This window comes from Ammodytes marinus (assembly GCF_949987685.1).
Source record: "Ammodytes marinus genome assembly, chromosome: 6".
Classification (NCBI taxonomy): Eukaryota; Metazoa; Chordata; class Actinopteri; order Uranoscopiformes; family Ammodytidae; genus Ammodytes; species Ammodytes marinus.
The window spans coordinates 33,402,470-33,425,180 of record NC_137235.1 but is presented as its reverse complement, the minus strand read 5'-3'; the positions used below and the strand labels follow the sequence as shown (position 1 = coordinate 33,425,180).

The 22,711-nt window shown below is 40.6% G+C and overlaps 2 protein-coding genes across 3 annotated transcripts; one reads left to right on the top strand and one right to left on the bottom strand.

Moving 5' to 3' along the window:
* Nucleotides 1-2,609: 2,609 nt before the first annotated feature.
* On the bottom strand, nucleotides 2,610-18,041 carry gde1 (glycerophosphodiester phosphodiesterase 1). Of its 2 annotated transcripts, XM_080030224.1 has the most exons (7): nucleotides 17,530-18,041; nucleotides 13,795-13,970; nucleotides 9,666-9,771; nucleotides 7,094-7,186; nucleotides 5,429-5,450; nucleotides 4,184-4,395; nucleotides 2,610-3,824 (listed from the first exon to the last, which is right to left on the bottom strand). In XM_080030224.1, exons 1-7 carry the CDS (start codon nucleotides 17,788-17,790, stop codon nucleotides 3,690-3,692), a joined length of 1,005 nt encoding a protein of 334 aa, XP_079886350.1. In that variant the 5' UTR covers nucleotides 17,791-18,041; the 3' UTR covers nucleotides 2,610-3,689. The 2 variants fall into 2 exon arrangements, with proteins under 2 accessions (XP_079886350.1, XP_079886351.1); XM_080030225.1 differs by lacking the exon at nucleotides 5,429-5,450 and having other exon boundaries at nucleotides 17,530-18,036.
* Nucleotides 18,042-18,130: 89 nt separating this feature from the next.
* tmem186 (transmembrane protein 186) lies at nucleotides 18,131-21,435 on the top strand. Its single transcript, XM_080030226.1, has 2 exons — nucleotides 18,131-18,342; nucleotides 18,896-21,435. The coding sequence occupies exons 1-2, from the start codon at nucleotides 18,322-18,324 to the stop codon at nucleotides 19,562-19,564; spliced, it is 690 nt and encodes a 229-aa protein (XP_079886352.1). The 5' UTR covers nucleotides 18,131-18,321; the 3' UTR covers nucleotides 19,565-21,435.
* Nucleotides 21,436-22,711: the final 1,276 nt, after the last annotated feature.

The following is a 22,711-nucleotide window of genomic DNA, read 5'->3' as shown; positions in this document are numbered from 1 at the left end:
AGATTGTTTTAAGTTTTTAAAGTGAAATGCATGAATCTGGTGCACTTTGAGAGGGAAATTAAGAGGCTAAAGCTGAAGAATTTTCTATGAAAAAAAATGGAGACACTGTGTCAGATGAATTAGAAGCTATTGGAGAAGGACACATAGATTTTCCATAATAATATTAATTTAAAATAAAATATTATTCAGGGTCCTCTGGGATGGGCTTGTTGCTCATTTTCTTTTATGGGACATATTTCTCAGTAATATAATGAGTGCATTTAAATTATTTAAAAATTAAAAGCGCCATATTACATTATATTTTTAAAATGTGCCACGGGCCAATCAATCAGTGTTGATTAAGAAATGCAAAAAAAAAAAAAAAAAACATTTTTTCAAAGGGCCATATTACATCATATTTTAAAAATCGGCCGCGGGCCAATAAAAAGCGGGCTGCAGTTGGCCCGCGGGCCATAGTTTGGACACCCCTGATTTAGAAGTATGTCATCCACTGCAGCATTAGCCCCGCCTAGATATACCAGATATCCTAAGTAACCGGTGTTGGTCAGGTGTGAGTGGCTACAGTCTGCGCTTAGTAAATGAAGATCAGCCAGGACAAGAGGCAGCTCAGACAGGCTTATCCAGGGCGATATCTAACACTACACCTTACACTCAACCCCCATTTAACTGTTATATGGGTCAACCACCATGCCACTCCAGACCAAGACACTAACCACCTCTAAATGTATGCTGTACCTTATTAGTTGTGTATTAATTGTATATTTGTTTAACCTACTAATCCTACTATTGAATTATCCTGTTTTACTTTTCTTTCTTTTTGTTTCTCCGTATTTGTTTACAGCAAATGTTTCTATTGTATATCTTTGTCATTTTTATTGTAACATCAACCTGCCTAATGGACTACAGATGGAAATGAGCCCCCGGGCTACAATCTGGCATTTTTACGTGTACTGCAGTGCTGTACATGTTCATTGATGTGCATTGTACTGAAACAAATAAATAAATAGATCATCAGCACTCCACAGGCAGGTTTAGCATTACCAGCCGAAAACCATGGTCACTTTTAACTGCAGGCAATACATGTCTTAGCTATAGTTTTTACTAGAACTAACAGACGTTTAAGACAGTGTGGACAGATTCAGTATTAGAAAAGTTGGCCAATTGTTTGTTGTTCCACAGCGTATCTATATACCATACTCAACTTTTTACTTTCTCTTTTCCTGTTTGTGTGATCCAGTAAACATAAAAAATGTATCGCGCAATCATGTAGGGTTGGTCTACTAAATAGGTTCAGTCCTGCAAAGGGCCTCATCAGCACAAACAACTGACCTTTAGGAACCCATTAGGTGTTCCGGTGGTAGGGCCCTGGTATTTCAGATGATAGCTTTTACACCTGACGCAACAGAGACACTACTGGTGTAGTTAAGTACCACCTCTATGCAGTGACAATGTTGTTCCCATTTGTATACAGTGTATTTCGTGTCAGTCACGTATTGTATACTACACCTTGGCAGAGCATATGAGTTGCTGCCTATTGCCTAATGTATCAGAAATCAGTATGTAATAATGACTGTCAGCTCATCAACAAGTGCACATTTCTGCACATCTACTCTACTATTAAGGCCTCATACAATATCACACTCCACATACTGACTCAATTCTTCATTCGTCAAATAGCACGTTTATTATTTACAATCATTTAGACAAGTTTAAGTTTTTCATCTCTAGGTACAATATGACAATATGTAGGTCTTGAGATGTGGTAAGACAAACACAGCGACCAAGAGGAAAAAAATCCATGCAGTCCTGAGATTGAGAATATAGTACGTTTGAGGTTGAGTAAGCGGAATAGTTCTTTTAGCTAACTTCCTGTCAGTGACTGCAGTTAGCAGTCCCCCTCCCTCGTCCCTACGTCACCACATTAATGCACTGCGGTCTTCAAGCAGCGAGTTATCTAGCACCATATCAGATAAGTAAGTGTGATAACACATTATACAAACCATCAAAACAGACATTGGGAAGGATTTTTACCTGCTCCGCCATTGTAGGCGCATAAACATTACCCATCTGTCACTCGCGTGCACCGGCAGTGAGACGGGTGTCGGTTTGTAGCGTTCTCTCTAGTGATTGGATATTAATTTCGGGATCCCCGAAAAGTTTATTTGCCGATTAAATGCAGAGCAGGTGACTGAGAGATCGGCTTTATGAAACGTGCACACTATGTTAGTGAGCAGCACGTCTATAAATGCATATGAAGTCAGAATTAAACGTGTACCGTATTTTCCGCACTATAAGCCGCACTGGACTATAAGCCGCAGGTGTTTTAATGTTTAATTACCATATGAAAGAGTTCGTGCACAGAGGGGATTGTCGGGAAAGAGATGGCTGCTTGAGGAAGCTCCCATTTATTACATTTCAACAAACAAGTTGCATATTTGCATAGCGTACGTAAGTGTTACCATTTAGTGCACAGAACATATACTGTGCTGTGTAATAACAGGGTCGAAAAATGGGGAAAAAGGCGTTTTTCACACGTTTACATGTTTTGAGGTGGAGAATCCGACGCACTCTGCGGAGCTGTCAGCTGAGCCGGCTCAGCTGACAGCTCCGCAGTGTGTGGAGTGATGGTTCTAGTGTTAACCTTGGTCGAACGTATTACCATAGCCTATAGGCCTACTGATTTAAAAAAGGTAGCCTAGGCTATAGAAAAATATAGAAACAGCGGAGGAGATTAAGATTGTTTCCAGCAATTATTTTCTTCATGAATGACTTGTGGCAGTTCCATGCGCAACAGGGATGTCACTCGTGTCCGTTTTACGCATGGTGCTTTACGGAAGGATATGTGGGGGTCTGTAGTAGTAGCCAAGCCTATCTCTGGCGATGCCACAGCGATCGCAGGGACTTCACTTGTCATTAAATTTATCAATCTGACTGTATTTCATATCAAAGGGACACAGCGATGACTGTATTAAATATCAAACTGATAAAAACGATCCGACTGTAGGCTGTAGTGTATCACGTATAAAGTATTTTCATATTGACGGACATCGCATCCTATCAGTTAATGCTGATTGTCAAGTCAGTTAGATGACTATGTACTTATAGTTTGAACACTTTGTGAATCAGAGTGAATGGTATTCTGCTAAAATATATAGCTTACTTTAAATGTGATATGTACGCTATATACAGTTATCGTTTTTAACAGTTTGTTATTTAATACAGTCATCGCTGTGTCCGTTTGATATGAAATACAGTCAGATTTATTAGTTAAATGACACAAATGAGAGCTGAAACATCCCTACGGTAGATCTAAGAAGGCTCTGCGGGCGCTCCAGACCAACCTTACCAACGTATGACGTACGAAAGAGATTCGTAGCAAAGAACGTTTCGGGAAACAGGCGAAATGTTAAGTAGGAACTCTACGTAGGGGTTACGAATGACGTAGCGTTAAGAGGGCTCTACGAAGGCTTTGGGAAACCGGCCCCAGGTCACTTTGATTTCTTTTGCAATAAAGACAGAATGCATGGGGATCAAAGAGTGGCACACTATGTCCTCTCACCTGATGCCACATTATGGTTGATGTGTGGACACTGAAATGTTCCCTCCGTGTGGATCTTATCTTTTTTTTTTATGTGTATTCATGTGAACACATTGAGTGCTGGGTCCAATGCGTTTCTCAGTAATGTGGATCACAGTCTTCCACAAGGCTGTCTGTGATGTAGTTGACTTTCAGCACCTCCTGGTAATACTCTTTCTCCACGTTTGTGTTGACTGTCCAGGCTACCACTTCCACCCCTCTCTGGGCCCAGTACTGGACATAGTCCCTACAGAGTCAGACAACACACAGGAACAAACAGTTATTCTCTGCTGTGAACAATATGATGAGAGAGGGTTCCTACAGTTTAAGAAAAGTGCGATTTAAGACTGTTAAGGAATTTGTTTAATGCCACTCAGAAAGAAATTAAAAGAACACTTTTTAAATGGGGGAAACGACATATAATCACTTTTGTACGATTAACTTATTCGGTGCCTCTTAAGATGCTTTAAGGATCTGAAAGAACCCTGGATAGTTAGTTTTAAAAGTGACTATATACTGTATGCCGTTTTTACACAGGTTGTTCACCGAATAATAGTTGGCCAAGAGATGCAGAAGGAGTCAAGTATTGTGCTGCATTAGACTCACACTGAGACAAAGTTCTTCTGTATGAGGAAGGCCGAGATGCCGCAGAGCTTCCACAGTATATGGTGGTGTGCCCAGTCCAACGCGATGTCCATCACTGTCATCCATTGGTGTTTCCATTGTGAGGAGAACCGCGGGGCACCGTCTCCTAACCGACTCAGGAACCACGGCCTGTGGGTCAATGCAGTCACCACCTCTGGGTCGCTCTGTCTCATCTGGGCAAAGAGTGGTGAATGTTAGCAATATGATCCATACAACAGCAACGCAATACATGACAGGAATGTGAAGAAAAAATACTACTTTTTTTTATCACAACCAGAGTGTTAACTTTGAGACTTTCATACAGGAAGTCAAGGGCCAACACAGAGAGGATGAGGAGGAGTTTCTTTCCCCAGGCCATCAGACTGTTAAACCAGACTGACAATGGCCGCGTTTCCCAGATTCGTTAAGAGCCTCTTTGGGCTAAGTACTTCTTTGGAGCGCTCTTAAGAACGCTGTGAAAGAAGAATGTGTTTCCCAGATTCCTTCTTAGCGAAAGTAGTACTTTCACTAAGATGGAACTGTAAGATGGAGCTGACCCACTCTTTCAACCTTCTTCGCGACCAAATCGTCAGTGATCATGCCGCGTCAGGGAAATTTATTTCCTCCACTTTTCGAAATAATAAAACAATGCTCAATGCGGACCACTGGCGCAAGAAACATAGACTAATAGTAGAGAAAAAAAATGTTTTAATGAATTAGACGTTTACGTTTTCCACACACGTGAGTTTATAGTACTACTACACATACAAAAAAAATCACCAACCCTGTGGCATTTCACAGATATCAAAGAAACAGATTTAATTGAACTCAGCCGAACCAACAGCCTCGCCGTGCGCGAAGCCAGACGGTTTACATAAATGCATACGTGCGTCGGCACTTCTCCCCACTGGACGTGCTATCAGACCGGGCCGTCCAGGCAAAGTACCGGCTGCCCCGTGCGGAGATCCAACGGCTGATCACTCTGGTGTCTCCACACATCCAGAGCAACCCGCTGCAATTTTGCCTTCAGCCCGGTCCAACAACCCGCAGCCCCTACCTCTTCACCACCAGTCACCAAGCACTAAACCATAAACCCACAACCACCACACATCACCCATATCAACTCTCAGGCCTGAAGGCTGAAATAAATAAACAGAACCAGCAGATGTAGGCTACATGTAACGTCCTGCACACTATGATTATTGCTGCAGTGTCCGGGTGCTTTACCTGAAAGTCTGGCACTGGAATGCTGTTGAAAGGGCGCACAATACGCACACGTCATTAACCTACGCTTAGATACATTACAAATTGCCTGGGACTTTTTGTTGCTAGGTTTGACACTCTCATTTCAATGCAAAATGATCCACACAATACATGGTTGAAAAGAAACCAAAGTAGTTTATTGAAACCATATGGGGGAGGGGTTACTCAGCGCTGTCTTTACTGGGCGTCTGCATCACCTGCAACGAAGGGAGATTGATTAGTGAAACCTTCTCACTCTTCCTTTTTGTTTGGTTCTGGAACTCCTGCCACTTCTTCCTCACAGCACGCCTGTCACGCAGGCCACATGGGCTGGAGGGGGACATCTTTTCGGCTATGGCCTGCCTAACACGGTGCTTCACCGTGATGTTCTTTTTGCCCCTTGTTCCCCCGAATAAAACTCCCCGGTGCTGCCAGACCTCGTTCACTAAGACGCCCATCTTCTCCGCGGTAAACGACGGTGCCCGCTTGTTTCTTTTGCTGCCGCTTTCTTCCATTCTCACATCACATGTGTGTGCCTATATCCACGGCCCGGGGTATATATGCGCTAATGGGCTTGATTACTACTTTGATACACTTGTTGCCACACACACCCGCACCCACACCCCCCCCCCCCCCCACACACACACACACACACACGATACATGCGTAGCCTAATTCCACCTGTGTGGGGGAGACCACGGGGCGCTGTGTGTGACTTATGCGCTGATAAAGAGGTGGGTGATCGATTCGCCTGGCATCGATTTATTCAGTTTCAGCACCACCGCGGTGGACAGCTCCCACTAAAGAGCTTCTTTCGCTTCAACTTACGCGTTCTCCAAAGATGGCACTTAAGAAGCCATCTGGGAAACACCCGTATCTTAGCGCTCCTTCTTAGGCAAACCCTTCTTTCGACCCTTCTTTGGTCCCAAAGAACGATCGAATCTGGGAAACGCGGCCACTGTCACTTAGCCCACCACCCACTGACCACCCAATCATTATTATAATCAAATCTAGCACTTTATATAGTTGAATGACAGCCCGGACTCGTACACAATAATTTCACTATGCATTGCCCTGTGCAATTGTGTATGTGACAAATAATAAAACTAACTGACTGACTGACTGACTGACTGACTGACTGACTGACTGACTGACTGACTGACTGACTGACAATAAGGTAATCCACACGGCTCAGGTTATGGTTGGTATTGTTACGTGTGCCAGAGATGAGAAGCCAGTCTTAACTTTGAGCACTCAGAGTACTGTGGGTTTTTCAGGGATAAGATACGTGTTCAGACATTGTGCAGACATGCATTCAGACATTGTGCAGTCGATGTCAGGTAAAGTTTTACTTGCAAACTGAATTGTAATAGTTTCCAGAAGGGGGAAGTTCATCTTCCCACAGTGTTCAGGCCTAATACTCAATAATGCACAACATGGAAATGGAGCTTTTTGGTCAAAGTTCCTGAGCCCTAATAGTCATATACTGTAGCAATACTGCAAGCAGCAATGGAAAGATGTGACCAGAACAAACCTCTTCCTTTGCTGTTTTAGCTGCAATGGGTGTAGGCTGGTAACCCACACTTATTAAACTTTTTCACACAGTCTAATTTATGAAGTGTCAGTAATTCTGACAGCTTCCAATCTTACCCTGTAGATGACTTTGGGCTCGAAGGAGCAGACGATGCTGCTGTTGTAGAGGACTGGGTGTTTTTGAAACAGTTCTTTCAGGGCTGCAGCTGCCTGGGAGGGGAGCAGGAGAAACAAATGGTTACTGTAGGACAGTCAGGTGTCTAGAGTTTATGTGTGTTCTTTTTCCGACCCCTTGGTGGTAACAAGCAGCTGTGTATGTATGACACAGTGAACCCCAGAATGTCACAGCCTGAAACAACAACCAATGCTCCAGCTCGGTATTCTCCATTCATCTCAAAATGTGCTGAGTAAGGAACCGCTGGTCAAGTGTTTAGAAGTTCCCTGAGCACATCAGTTCCAGACCAAATGTTTGGTGATGATGCAATTGTGTTACCGTGCAAACAAAACATGCCCTCAGACTGGGAGCAGTTGGAAAATGTGCGTATCTGTGTTTGTTTTGGGGGTTTAGTTTGTTCCAACGTACAGGACGAGCTGGAACAAGTGTTGTCCTACAACACATCTCACTGTTTGGCAAACTGAATGTGAGCCACCGGTAATGATAATGTATGCAACTGATGATTATTTAACTATTTATATATACCATTTTTTTCTTGAAATTCTAGGTTACCATTACCCACAGTTATTGCTTACAGTTTTTGTATTAAAATTCCAGGTTACCAGTAGCGACAGATATTGCTTTACTGCCCTGCTCAGCAGTCAGCATTCATATCAGTGTTGGGTGTTACCTGTAACCACATTACTATTTCCAGTAACACAATAGAGTACTGAACCTAGGACTGCACAATTTAGAAAAAAAATCTCATTGTGATTATTGTGACTGATATTTAAATGGCGATATTAGTCGCAATATTAGAAGGAATATAATGATGACTTTCACCCAGGAAGGAATATAATGATGACTTTCACCCAGGAAGGGCAGACCCGGGTTTTAAACTTTGGTCCTCCAAAGGTCTAGCTAAAATATCTGATTTGTACAATGGAGGTGAATTTATGTCATTTGAAGATCTTAAATCCAAATATGACATTCCTACAAAACATTTCTTTAAATATCTCCAAATCAGAAATGTTGTTCTATCAAAGCAATGTAATAGCCTGACGCTCCCCCCCTTGTCCATTTTAGAAGACATCACTTTAAAATATTTGAAAGCTAGGGGACAGGTCTCTATGCTTTACAATCTGCTTGTTAGTGGATCTAATGAGTCATCAAATAATATTTTACGGGCCTGGAATATGGATTTAGTGGAAAATGTATCAGAGGAAGAATGGTCAAAAGCCTGCTCTTTGGTAAAAACCCAATCTGTAAACACACATTCTATACTCTTACAATATAAATGGCTGAGTAGACAGTACATTACTCCTGTGAAGCTAAACCACTTTAACCCCAATATCCCCGACACGTGCATTAAATGTAGCCAGCAGAAGGATTCACTGTTCCATTGTATGTGGAGCTGTCCACAGGTTGCACTCTTTTGGCGAGAGGTCCTCCTGAACATTATTGGTCGTATTATTGGCAAGGTGATGCCTTCTGATCCTAAGCTATGTATCCTAAATATTTACCCTGCCAATTTTGTGGTAACTAATGATAAGAAATCTTTAATTGGTATGTGCCTTTTGGAGGCTAAAAGGTGCATTGCTAGGTCATGGAAAAAACCAACTGTTTGTGGCGTTTCTGAATGGCTAAACGGAGTGACTTCCTATCTGGCACTGGAAAAGATCAGTTATTTTACAAAAAACAGGATCGATAGGTTTTGGAGAATTTGGAAGGTCTTTTATAATTTCCTTGAAAATGAAGGTATACGAAGTGATGGAGGGAGTGATGATTTGAACTGATCTGATTGTAACTGTGTCTTTTTTTTTTTTTTTTTCATCCATTCTTAATTTATGCTTATTCATTACTGTGTGAAGGCATGCTTATGTGCACATGTTGTTTTATTATTCAGAGATGTATGCTGAATTTGTCATACAATCACATACGCTTTATGTTAATTTAACGTAACTGTTGTTTTTTTTGTTTTTTGTGGGGAGGAGGGGTGGGGGGTGATGCGTTTTGAGTGATTGCTCTGTTGTGTGCGCTGTTTTTGCACACTGTCTGTTGTTGTGCTTGTCTATGCTGTAAAAACAAACAAAAATCCAATAAATATATGTTTGAAAAAAAAAACATGATTGTATCAACAATAAACTTCCCAGCAATAGATGTATGGCAGGAGTACTGGTGCTACCTTCAGAGAGTCATGCTAGTGACTAATTAACCATAAGTAATGGGATTATGTTCCACTCTAACTAATAAATATAGTCATTAGTAACAACCTACAGTACAATCATGATTCAGACGGTAATTGAGTAGTTGTTTCAGCATTACAGCATTGAAACGACCTGTTAAAAGCTTTGCAGATATATTAGGATCATCTTGTGCTAAAGGACAGTAAATGCTAGCTATGGATGATTATATTTACAACACTGTGCTCCCTTCATCACGCAATGTTGACTGACTACAAGTACGAAAAATTTTAATCAACAAGATTACACATAATGGAGATTGGTTTTGTTTGTTAGTTTGTGTTGGCCGCACCTGGTCTGGATGACCTTTGACATCAAAGTAGATGGTGAGCTGCAGTCTGATGCATTCCTCCACTGCCTCCTCCAGAGTAGGGATCTTCTCTCCAGCAAACTTGTCCCTAGACACGGAGGACACACGTTATGCTCCTGTACTATTGAAACATTGCTGGTGACTTTTACCTTCTCTTAAAGGTTCAGTAAGCGGAATGGTCAGTTTAGCTAACTTCCTGTCACTGACTGCAGTTAGCAGTCCCCTCCCTCGTCACCACATTAATGCACTGCGGTCTTCAAGCAGCGAGTTATCTAGCATCATCTCAGGTCCTTAAGTGTGATAAAACATGATAAAAACCATAAAAACAGCCATTGGGAAGAATTTTTACCTGCTCCGCCATTGTAGGCGCATAAACATTTACCCATATGTCGCTCTGCATGTGCACCGGCAGTGAGACGGGTGCCGGTTTGTAGTGTTCTCTCTTCTGATTGGTTATCACTAGTGGGATCCCCGAAAAGTTTATTTGCCGATTACATGCAGAGCGGGTGACTGAGAGATCGGCTTTATGAAACGCGCACATTATGTAAGTGATCACTGTATGAATAAAGAGCGATTTTACACTTATATTAACATAAATAAATTGCTTACTTCACCTTTAAACATCCAGAAACAATAACCTCAGGGAAAAAGTACCATTGTACAAACTGGTGTAGTAGAACACACATTGCCATGTTATGTAAGAAAGGAGACGTTCTTTCATTCTGGGCAATGGAAGAGGTCTTGTAGTTGTATTGCCGCAACATTATAAAAGACACAAAGGAATCAAGTCAAATGAAATTGTTCAAACATTTATAACTTGTGATAGTTCTGTGTGGTTGATTATCCTGGTACTGTAATTGTCATAATTTTCTTGGGGTAATACAATGTTCTAATGGAGCATTGACATGTTTCCCTACACATGTCTTTGAGCCATCTACATAGCCACAGACACACTTAAAGGTGAAGTAAGCGATTTGTTTATGTTAATATAAGTGTTAAATCGCTCTTTATTCATACAGTGATCACTTATATAGTGTGCGCGTTTCATAAAGCCGATCTCTCAGTCACCCGCTCTGCATGTAATTGGCAAAACTTTTCGGGGATCCCACTACTGATAACCAATCAGAAGAGAGAACCCTACAAACCGGCACCAGTCTCACTGCCGGTGCACGTGCAGAGTGACAGATGGATGAATGTGTATGCGCCTACAATGGAGGAGCAGGTAAAAATCCTTCCCAATGTCTGTTTTGATGGTTTTTATCATGTTTTATCACACTTACAGATCTGAGATGATGCTAGATAACTCGCTGCTTGAAGACCGCAGTGCATTAATGTGGGGACGAGGGAGGGCACTGCTAACTGCAGTCACTGACAAGAAGTTAGCTAAACTGACCATTCCGCTTACTGAACCTTTAATCACAGTTAAACATCTCCACACGTAACTATACCTGAATATATTCTGTACAGAGCCATTCTACTACAGAAAGTATATTTGAAACTGGAATCCAGCCTATCAGTTTGAAGAGTATCATGAGGCTACATGGGCAAGATGCAACCAAAAAAAGTCACAAGGCACTGAAATATAAGGGTTGCCCACAGAATTGAACGAATGAAGCCTCCAGCTAGACCAGAAAACATGCATGATTTGTCTGAGCTGCCACACCTCTAAGGCTCTGACAAGTTTGCTACTTTTGGAGCATTAATGCTCCCCAATTATTATAGTACAAGGTTATCAAATACAATTTGATAGCATGTCAAGTGCACCTGCAATCTGTAAGGATATTCATCATAATTCAATAACTTAGAATGTAAAGCAACCTCACCAATACATACAAGAAACAGTCAGTGCGTTTCCATGGCACAACTAGATTGGATTAAGACATATACCGAGCTAGACACTCGAACGGACCATGTCACTTGTCTGAGTACATGGACTTTCAGGAATCGGATAAATGTCCGATGCATGGCTGTCTCCACTATGCTAGGTGGCGCTGTAGCCCATTCAACAAGTGGTTATAGAGCCACGTCCGGTTCCCTTCCGGCAACAACCCTACTATTTTTTTACATCGTCTCCTTCTACTTCCTTGTGAAATCCTCCGCAGGGATTCTCAAGCAGGCGCAGAACGCAAACTCCGATGTGCGATGTCCGATCCCTGTCTACATGCAGAGAGAATGCCGACTTTGAACAAGTTATCTAGGTGTTCTTATCCAACTTTGCTTGTCCGTTAATGTGCTGATTTGTGTGCGAAGTAGATTGGATAAAAGTGTTTACATGCATTTTACAAGTCCTGTTGAAGTCTTATTCGTTTATTTAACCGATTATGAGTCTGCATGTTAACGCACTGAGTGAAAAACAATCTAATTCCATGGCCCCTTACTGACTGCATATCTTTACTGTAAGTTTACCTGTCAATTGTATTTCAGATTGAATTTGTCTGAGGAGGAGCCAGTTTTTAAAAGTATTAATGGAAAATGTCTGTGATGCTGCTGTTTCAGAAGTTCTCCACTGTTAACCATAATAACAAACTGGGGAAATGGGAGGCAACATGTTTCCTGTCCTTTTTGTATCACCCTCCAAAAAACAAAAAACAAATATATAATTCTCAACCTAAAGCATCAGCTGCAAAAATTGCTTAAAAAATAAAATATTCACCCTGCGTTCCAATCCCCATACTTCCTTACTATTTAGTATGCCAGAAAAAGATTTAGGATGTCCCAATACATGCACTTCAATATGTATTCAGTATGCTGAAAATACATAAATCAATACTAACTCCAATTGCATTTTGGAGTAGGGGAGACCGGGGTAAGCAGGCACACTTTTTACTCTAGTGAGAATTACTCATCACCTAAACATCTTTCAATAGTCATTCCTACATTAAATTGAAGCTTAAGGTGCTGGCTTGAAATGTGAACCCCTCACTTTTTCTAACTTATTGTAATAAAGAAGAAATTTACCATCATAGACACTCTAACACATTGTGACAACCAACCCCATCAAGGGGTCGGTTGTCACACACTATGGGGTTGTTTGTCACAATGTTATCTTAATGGGAAAAATCTTAAAAAGAAGGCAAGAAAGCTGAACTAAATTTGAAAGTTTAATTTCATTGTCAAGTTGAAAAATAGGCCTACATAACTTTATGCATCTTAACACAAAATGAGCAAGGAATAAACAAAAAGGAAATCCATATTAAGACCAACCTACTGTATGTAACAACATAAAGAACAAAACAAATAGGTCTAACAATAATAGCCTACTCAACCACGATACACAGATTCACTATCTGAGTTACAGTGATGGCAAATGTAGGTTCTGCATTCTGGTCTAGTTTGGGATGCACTGGGTTGTTTTGATTTTGTTGCCCTTTTTCTCTTTTGCATGCTAGCTGCCTTTCCTGCTCTATTCTCTCCTTCTCTGGGGTGTCAGGATACAGCTTGACATTTTCTTTTGTTATTGGGTTCCTTTACTGGCTGCACCCTTTGGATAACATGTGACAACCAACCCCCCAAAAAATGTGACGACCAACCCCAACTGGAATTTATTGCTAGCATCAAGGCCAACAACCATCTGACAACTAATTAGCTTGCTAAAAACAATCTAAACTATAGCTTACCCTTCACACTTTTTTAGGGTAACAAGTGTTTTGTTATAAACCCATTGTGTAAAAGCCTTGAAGAAAAATACTGAGGAGCTAAATATTTTCAATTTGACATGAAAAACACTAACAATTCTCTCACCTCAAATTCAACAGTCTAACTCCAAGGAAGACTATGTAGGTGACCTCTGATCCCAGTTGTGGATATTTACATACCAACATTTAACAGACAGCACCTTCTGGTTCCAAGATATAACGATTGTGACAACCTACCCGTGCGACATATTACCCCGTTCTCCCCTATTTGTCTTTATTCTTGACATTTCTCAACATAACGAAAAATGAATATTCCTTATCTGATTTTTCTTTCTCTCCTGTGGCCCTAAAACTCTTCTGTACTTCAGTATGTAGTGTAGTAAAAAGAAAAAGTATGTGATTTTGGAACGCAGGGTCAGAGTCTGCCTGTATGAGGGCTGGTATTTGAATTCTCTGCTTGTGTCCTTCTTTCTCACCTGAGTCTATGTTTAGCTGCTGCGTCCAGTTTACCCAAGTCGACCAGAGTCATCTGGCTGAGGGCTCCCGACCCGTTGGTGGTCCGGTCCACTGTGTCATCGTGCATCAGTATCGGGACGCCATCCGCTGAGAACTCAAGGTCCAACTCTACACCTGCCGCACCATTCTTACTGGCCTGGAGCAGGAAAGACACACAAGCTGAGTCAGTACCTTCAGAGGGGTAAAGCGGGCTGTACTAGGCTACTCCAAGTAAAGCAGCTTCAATTGAGGAAGGTAAGACAATATGATGTTTTTTTGTTTTAAGCCTACAATGATTGTCAATCATACAAGGGCATATTTCTCTATTCTAAAGTGTAATCTTAAATTATATCATCTGATAATCTTTCCTAATATACAATTATGTGATCAAATTAAGTTCAAATGATCAGTTTTCTCTGTCTTGTCTAACCAGAAAATAGAAATAACATGAAGAATATCGACTCATGTGAAGTAGCATAATAAATGTTTGCAGCTACTTTAGTTAAAATAGCCTCTGACAACACTAAAACTTTGCGATTACATATACAATCAATACCATTTCTATTAAAACCTAATCAAATTTAACTTGCTGACATGTTTTTTCGTGTATCACAGCACAACGAGAATGAGAATCGTCAGAATCTGGCAGAGGAAGAAGGTAAGTACATAAATGGATTTGAGGTAAGTGTGTAAATCTTCTCTACATTAAAACACAATATATCCCATTTACAATGACTACATACACAAAGACATTATGGCATAAGCAATACACCATGTTTAGTAGTTGCTCGCTCCGTTTAAGTCGAACACTGCGCAAGCAACTATTAAATGAGATGTACTGCCATTTCTGTGCATGGAGTCGTGTTTTACACACTGCAGGTTTAAGGGGTAATTCATCTGTTTTTTTAAACTTAGATAATAAATCAATAATTGTGTCGGCCTTAAGAATAAAGGTATCAGCTTGGCCATACAAGCCGTGTGGCAAATAAAAGTTTTGACTGTCCAAACTGTCCCACACTAGGCAACCAGCCTGTTGTTGTGTATGCCGGTAGGCCTACTATTTCAATGGATGGTAGTAAGAAAAGTGTGTGACGGGGACTGTTGACAATGATGGTTACCACCAGTGGTTAAAAAGATGTCAGTTTACAGAACTATGGAAATATTTTGCAATTCTATCTGGGATGAAGATGTGACATATCCCATCCTCCACTGGAGTGTGCCCCTCGTAACCACTGGTAACACAAGCTTTGGGAGACTGTGAGTGAGAAGAAACATCCCAGGTCATCTTAACCTTCCTCTCGTGTTAGGGTCGCCACCGACCCGTTTTGGTTTTCAAATGCATAAATGAACCACTTACATTTTGTTTATTGCATCAAGATTTCTTGACTTTGTCAGGAACCTCTATTTCAACAAAATAAAAAAAATAAAAAAATGTTCACTTAATTATAAAATGCTCTGGTGGAAATTATAATACTTGTGGTGTTATAAAATAAGATTTAAAAAACAATAATTAGAGCCAAAACTGAAATCATAAGTGCACTGTCAGCCAACACAATGACAGTCAGCTCCTCTCCCAATCATGTGAGCTCTGGGGAGGTTCTCATTTTGACTTTTTTTGCCCTTATACCTGCATAAAAGCGAAACAAACAGACGGGCATATCCAGACAGGTGAAGTCAATTCAGTATAGAGTTGGTGACTTGCAGAGTGCACATCTCCTATTTGCAGTATTCAAAAATTAGGAGATAAACAGTGAGCCAAGTTCTGGATCATGTTTTTGGTGAAAATGGCCACCTGATTCTGAAAATAAGAGGTGTCAGGTCTGCCGAAGCACTAATATATAAGGACAGAAAGATAAACATATTGTGCTTTACCTGCAAGAAATATCTCTGCAAAGAACACTGAAAGTGTTGCTTTTTGTCACACATCTGTACACACACACATACACACAGAGACTTTTACTCTGTTTTTTTTACTAGTTTTGGAACTAGTAATTGATTTCGATTGGTTTGATTTGTTGATTGGCTGTTGTTTATTTGACCTTATAAATCTATATTTTGTGTCGTGACTTGTTCTGGTTTTCATTGTGTGTTTGTATAATGCTGAAATAAAAGTGTTTTTGCTCTTTTCTGAAATAAATATGTATGGGTCATAATTGACCAGTAACACCATAGATGCTAAAAAAGTCAATACTATTAATAAGAAAAAATAAATAAAACAAATTTAGTTAAGAAATGTGTTCTCATACCCCTCAGTAATAATCAGGTAACACAACAACCAAATATTTATTTATATGAATCTCTTGAGGTTCATTTTACCAATTTTTTTATTGAAATTGAGGCGCATACTGACAAAAAAAAGGCCCAGTCTCCTACACCAAAAATATTCAAAACAATATTTTCATGGATAAGGAAGCCTAACAAGCTAACCAAGAGATTAGAAACAAATTGGATGATGAATAATTGTTTTTAGTGTTTTTTACAGTTGATTTCAGACACGGGTCGAAACCGACCCGCTAACACCATGGATGGTAACAGAAAGTTAAAGCTCCCATATACTTTTCAGTTCTATTATACACCATATTATATGGTCTTAGTGGTCCCTAATACGTTTTTCTTCAATTGTTTGCTGAAAAAAACTTTCAGATAATTTATTGTACTATTCTGTTCAGCTAATCTCACAATGGCCTATTTTTTTAAAAGAGCTGCAGCTCCCCTCGTAAATATACAATCTTTGAGCTCCCCCCACCCCCTGTCCGGAAGCGAAGCCAGATATGCCTCGCCCTCTGTCTGTTTGTAAACAATGATGACGTATAGCCTGTTAGCACAGTTAGGTTTAGCCTACCCATGAGAAGAACCAAGTCTAGTGCTAGTAACGCACTTTGAACAGTTTGACATGACCTATCCTTGTCTACATGAAAGACTATGTTCATACAGATGCACTGACAGCCACACGCTAATGGAAACGGCATGTTCACAATAAAAATGCTGCAAAATATGGTGGCTACTGCGAAGCTAGCTCGGGAGCTAGCTGCTAACAATACCACTAAAATCTGTGAAAAAATTATCTTCAAAGTCAGACTTCTTCAGTATACCTTCCAATCCTTTGTCCTGTTAAAAACGAGGCATTTCCACTGGTGTGGGGAATAGAAATATGTTGTTATGAGCAAAAGCTGAATGCTTGTCCCAAAGCTAATAGCTATACACCAGTCAGGCAAAAATACCAATAAAAACATTTATTTCAGTTTCACTGTTTGAAAAAAAGCACAAGTAGCTTCCTATCCGTTGTGTTATTAAAAACGAGGCTGCTGTGGTTAAGATAAATTAGTGGATTATGCAACATTCATCATGGCATCTTGTCGCTTAGCAACAAGCAAACAACATGGGGGTGAAGGAATATTTTTCGACAGGATCTCGGGCCATGGACCAATAAGGAATAGGGGGGTGGACTGCACAGTGGAAGCTCCTGGCTTTCCAGGTTTTGACGTCAGAAACGGGGAGAATTCTGACTGGAGTATATTGGGTGGAGAGGTGGAGGGTTTCAGAAAAGGGGAGAGTGAGAAAAGGAGAGAGCTTTCTTTTTTTGATACTTTGGCAGTCTAGGCACACCGTAGACCCATAATTATGTTAAAAAACATCGGAAAAGTGCATTTGCACAATATGGGAGCTTTAACACAGGAGGAAGGTTAAGAAAGGAACCCCCTCCGTATTCTTCTCACCTCCCTTATGGCTGCCACTGTGTTCTCCGGTGCGTCGTGAGCACCGCCCCGGTGAGCGACCAATGACACCTGTCCGGAGCCCCTGGCTCGGTGCAGCACCTGGTGGGCTCGGCTGGCCGTTACCTGGGGGAAGCAGAACATGGCCAGAAAGAGGTAGAGGGAGGCGGTGATGGCGGTGGTCCACAGCGGGCTCCGGGTCCCCAGCAGGACCACCACGAAGACGGCCGAATACAGAACGAGTTCACCTCCTAGCTGCAGCATTGTTGTCCTCTTATGTCAGCTGTCACAAACAGGAAGTAGGAGCACTTGGTGGCGAACGCGCGTGAGCTACCCGCTTAAACGCCCTATCTGAGATAAAGTCATGCTCCACCTAGCCGAGTGGGAAAAATAACAACTGATGAAACCAACCAACAAACCATGTAGCACTGGTGGGAAACCTTCTTCTGGTATGACACTCTAGCGAGACTCAGGAGGAACTATCTCTTTCTGTTTATCTGCGGCGGATATGACAGCAACTCACGTGCGTGCCGTCTCCTCAAATTGCCTCAAACCCAAATACTTTTAAATCAAAACTTACACATTTATCTAAAGGTAATTTCTTTTTTAGTATATTTTTAGTAATAGCTCAATTAACACAAGTAAACAAATAAACAAAAGTGATAAACATAGTACATCCGGGTGGGAGTGTGTGCTTCCGGTTATCACCCAGTTACTTCCAAAAGTGTGGTCTTTGGTTTGTCTCTTATTTATAAAAAAAGAGATTCATGCTTCAAGGGTTAACACCTTCTTCAGATGAGCCCGTCGCCGGTCATGGTGAGCCACTCTCTTTATTTCTAAAACTCTTATATTGCTTCAACTTTTCTGCAAGAGATCACATTTAAAAGGTGAAAGTGAATGTATTAGCCACATAAGCTAACTGCTGGTTTACCTGGGATCTTTGACAGCTCAGTCTGTCTGGAGCTAGACATCTCCCATCTGTTGTATTAATATTACGGACACGATAGATGTTGCGTGTTTTTTTTAAGCTCCGTCTTCTTCATTTCTAATGATTACATAAAATAAGTCAGTATGTGCTATAATGCTCATATACTGTAACATCATCATACAAAGTGCCACTGCTGTGAAATCTTACATGCTTCGTATTAATTAGATTTTCTAAAGAAATGTATCTTGTGGGAGTTCTATTCTTCATATCTGAGATGCTGAAACTAGAGATATTTTGCAGTTTTTAACTTTAAACAATTACAACAATACATACATTTTAGAAATTCTTTCAGACACATGTTTATGTTTATCAACTAATCTGTGAGTTGTTTTGGCTCTATGAAAGTGTCAAAATGATCTGTTTGATGGTATTTCTCTTTAGATCCGGTCTTTGCTGCTACACAGGTTAACCTCCCATCATGTACTGTCCTACACCAGAGGATCATGTCTACTCCCAGGTCGGATACCATATGGTGTGCAGCCTCAGTCAGTGGGTCACACACCCATCAAGCAGAGCCTCCATGGACCCCTAACGCCTAAAGACCCAGGCCTGGTCAGGTACTCAGACCTTTCCAGTGAGAAGTACACTATGATTTACAGCATGCCACACATTAAGCTCCTCAGAGCCGTGTCCAGGCTCAAACTCCTCCAGACTGCCATCACCGTGGTCATCTTGCCCCCGGTGTATGTGTTTTACCTCCAGGGAGACGTCCCCTTCTTTCTGGTCAGCTACACTATGGGAATAGCGCTGTTTGCTGGTGTCATGCTGTACACTGCCAGTCACTTCTTCAGGAGGGTTGTTGGCATGATGTACCTGGACCGGTCGCACACCACTCTTAAAGTGTCCCACCTCACGTTCTGGGGCAGGCGCAGTGATATCTACCTGCCTGTGTCAGATGTCATGACCATCGGGGATACAGGGGACTCTGTAACCGAGAAGATATTGAAGCTCAAGACTTACAGCAGTCCAGAGACCATGTATTTCTCCACTCATTTTGGACGTGTTGTGGACAAACATAGTTTTGAGAGGGTGTTTGGAACTTTAAAATGATTATTTGTTGCAAAAAGTTAAAATATAACTTGGTATGCCGACAAAGGCCTGTTCTTCATTGACAATAGTTCATCAAAAGTTAAAGGCTTTACAGTGGGTGACTGTTAGTAGCTGAAAAGTAAGGATGTACAGTCCCCTGCAAAAGTATTGGAACGGTGAGGCCAATTCCTTTATTTTTGCTGTAGACTGGAAACATTTGGGTTTGACACCAAAATATGAATATGAGACAACAGATCAACATTTCAGCTTTCAATTCCAGGTATTTACATCTGAATCTGATTCACAACTGAGAAGATAGCATTATTTGTAAAGGAACACCACATTTTTAGGTGAGCAAAAGTATTGGAACAGATAGACCTAAAATAAATTAAATTAATAAGACACGGCAAGTGGTGAGTGCTGGCAGTAATGTGCTAAGAGTACTCTGATTACAGTTTATCTGGTAACCAGTGAATTATTGTGTGAAGCAGAAAACAAAGCCAAATAAACACAAGTTTGCTTGGTACGCACGCAAGAGATTGTATTATTGTTTTGTAAGCCGAAATAGTCGTGTTTGATCTTTACACAATGACTGCCAATACACTTGGGAGCAGGACATTATTCCATAAGTTTACTAAAAAGCTGTTTCAAGGCAAGTAATGAACAAAACTTTCCTTAAAACTGCTGATCTATTTTACATTTATAATTGGGTATCGGTTAATAAAATCGCATAGGAAATAAAAAATCTAAATTATACTTTTAAAACCTGTTTTCTATTTGTCTATTTGTTTGACTTTTTGCCTAGGTGGCTATGCTTTGATTAGGGTAAAAGAAAAAACAATGGTATGATCCATTTGGAGTTCCTTAGAAATCAGTTCCCTTCTCCTCTGGAAAAGCCAAGGTTGAATTTGTCCAGCTTCATGCTCTCTTGGCTTGTTGGCTTCTGACCCCTGGTGGCCTGGAGAGACATGGCAGTAGGCCTTGGATCACTGACACTCAAACAACACTGTTATCTTTTTTGTAATCTTTCATTATGAGAGAGCGCAAATAATTCACATGCATGAAGTACATGACAACCTTTAAACAGGGGGGACAGTATTATATTGAGTTTGCTTCAACAAACAATTTTGGTGTGTTTTTGTTCTTCCTCAAGGCATATTTATTCTTTGTTACACATGTGCTATGTTTGGTCAAATTGATGCATCAGTCGGAACAGACCAACACAGTGACAACCAGGAGAAAAGTAGACAAAAGGATCTACAAAATACTGAATAAAACGAGAAGTAATACACATCGTAATTTATATTCGAAGCATTTTTCTTCATTGTAACTGCACCTTGACCGCCAGCAGTAAGGTTCCGAGATCCAGTTGTGCTGTGCTATTACAAATGTGTAGTTTAGTCAGCTGACATATATTATCAGACTTCACACATGTCCCTCTGGGGTCATTGAGGGTATTATGTGTAAAATTGTGTAAAAAAAATGTCCTGTTGAAGATCACATTTCCACTCGTCCGGGGAAACATTTGAATGATATCATCTGTAGCTCTGGGGACGCTTTGTAAAGTTTGAGAAATGAACCCTGATCATGTCATCTGGTTTTATCTAGACTTGGAGACTACTGAGTACCCCCATATTTTGGGCCATTTTCACAGACAAGGTCTGAGACTTAAATGCCTGTCTGAGCTGGATTAATTCAAAGCTACTTGCACAGACTCAGTTTAAAATAGTCCTAGATTAAAGCTATTCTGGATTAAACAAAACCAATTGCAAGACGGACGACTAGAGCTACTCTAGGTCTAAATTTGATCTTAAATTAATCCTCCAAAGAGGCAGGTTTAACTTCAGTTTAGTGGTGTTTGTGAGAGAGCATGGACTATTTGGAATATCTAAATGAAGACCAACTCCCACTGCAGAGGCCAGCCAGAAGAGTACTTGTGGATAGGTCTTATCTAAAACATTTATTTGATGAATTTACATTTCGAGACCGCTTTAAATATGGAAAATGCACTGAAAATAACAACTTTGCTTGAGTTTATTAGATGGATGCATTTAAATTGAAGATGTATTCTGCGTAATAAAATCAGTGTCTAAAACAATTCTGTTTTCAAATGTGGTTGTTGTGATTTAAATGAATAACAACATGACAAAACACAACATGAACACCTTTTATTTCTACTTATATCTTCACTGTGATTGGTAATCACAATTGTCTCAGTACTGTATCTTGTTTGAATCATAGCTCTCTCTTCCAACTTCATGTCCAATTCCACCTGTAGAATTTTAATTTTCATGTCATACTTCCTTCAGACATGTCATACTTCCTTCAGGTATTGCATTTTCTGTTCATGGAATTCTCGGGCTAACTTTCATGCAACGTCATCTTTTTTGTCCTGGTTGTGGCACGATCTTCTTTAAAGCGAGATTTGGGGTTTTCCACAGAGTCTATCAGTGCAGATATCATTAAATATAATGTCAAATTATAAATGAGAAAGATGTGAAATACCGATAATAATGAAGATAACCTGAAGTTGGTGTATTGTTCTTAGTAACATTTTCATTAGAATTGAATTTGTTGCAAATTGCGGCCCAACTATTTATTTGCTCAGTCCCAGCAGTATGGCTTTTAGATTCAATAACCGGATGGTTTCAAACTATTCTTTTTTAAGAGATTTCTTTCAAATTCATTAAAGTTTATTGACAGGATTTTTTAGCCCCTGCCATTGTTTTTTCTCACAAGCAATGGTGTTTCTGCTCCACTCCAGGTTTTTATGATCACCGTTGGACCAGCAGCATGTGCTCATGAGAAGGTGTTCACAATCAGGCTTACTTACCTTACTCCAGGACTTCATAGTCTCAGGCTGTATCTCGATTCAGGGGTTGCGGTCTACGAAGGCTGCATTTGAAGACCGATTGCGTCATAGCGGCGCGCAAAGGTTGTTCCATTTGCAAGGCTCCTTGCAAGGCTCCTCATATGCGGCCGAGAAATGCAGCCTTCGTTTCACGGTTTTGAAGGCTGCATCAGATGTATCCTTCGCAGCCCAACATATCCCATGATTCATTGCGTTTTTTTCAGAGATGGCATACAATAAAATAAAAAATAACAAAACAGCAACGTGTTGCTCCATCTTCTTAACTTTTATCTTCCTTTCTCTTTTTCTTGTACCTT

Coding starts and splice junctions, on each gene's coding strand:
- gde1 (XM_080030224.1), bottom strand. CDS start 17,790: ATGCTGCAGCTAGGAGGTGAACTCGTTCTGTATTCGGCCGTCTTCGTG. Junction 9,772..13,794: donor GCAGCTAAACATAGACTCAG/GTGAGAAAGAAG, acceptor CTCCGTGTCTAG/GGACAAGTTTGCTGGAGAGA. Junction 4,396..5,428: donor TTCCAGTGCCAGACTTTCAG/GTAAAGCACCCG, acceptor CTCTTTGCCCAG/ATGAGACAGAGCGACCCAGA.
- tmem186 (XM_080030226.1), top strand. CDS start 18,322: ATGAGCCCGTCGCCGGTCATG. Junction 18,343..18,895: donor TGAGCCCGTCGCCGGTCATG/GTGAGCCACTCT, acceptor ATTTCTCTTTAG/ATCCGGTCTTTGCTGCTACA.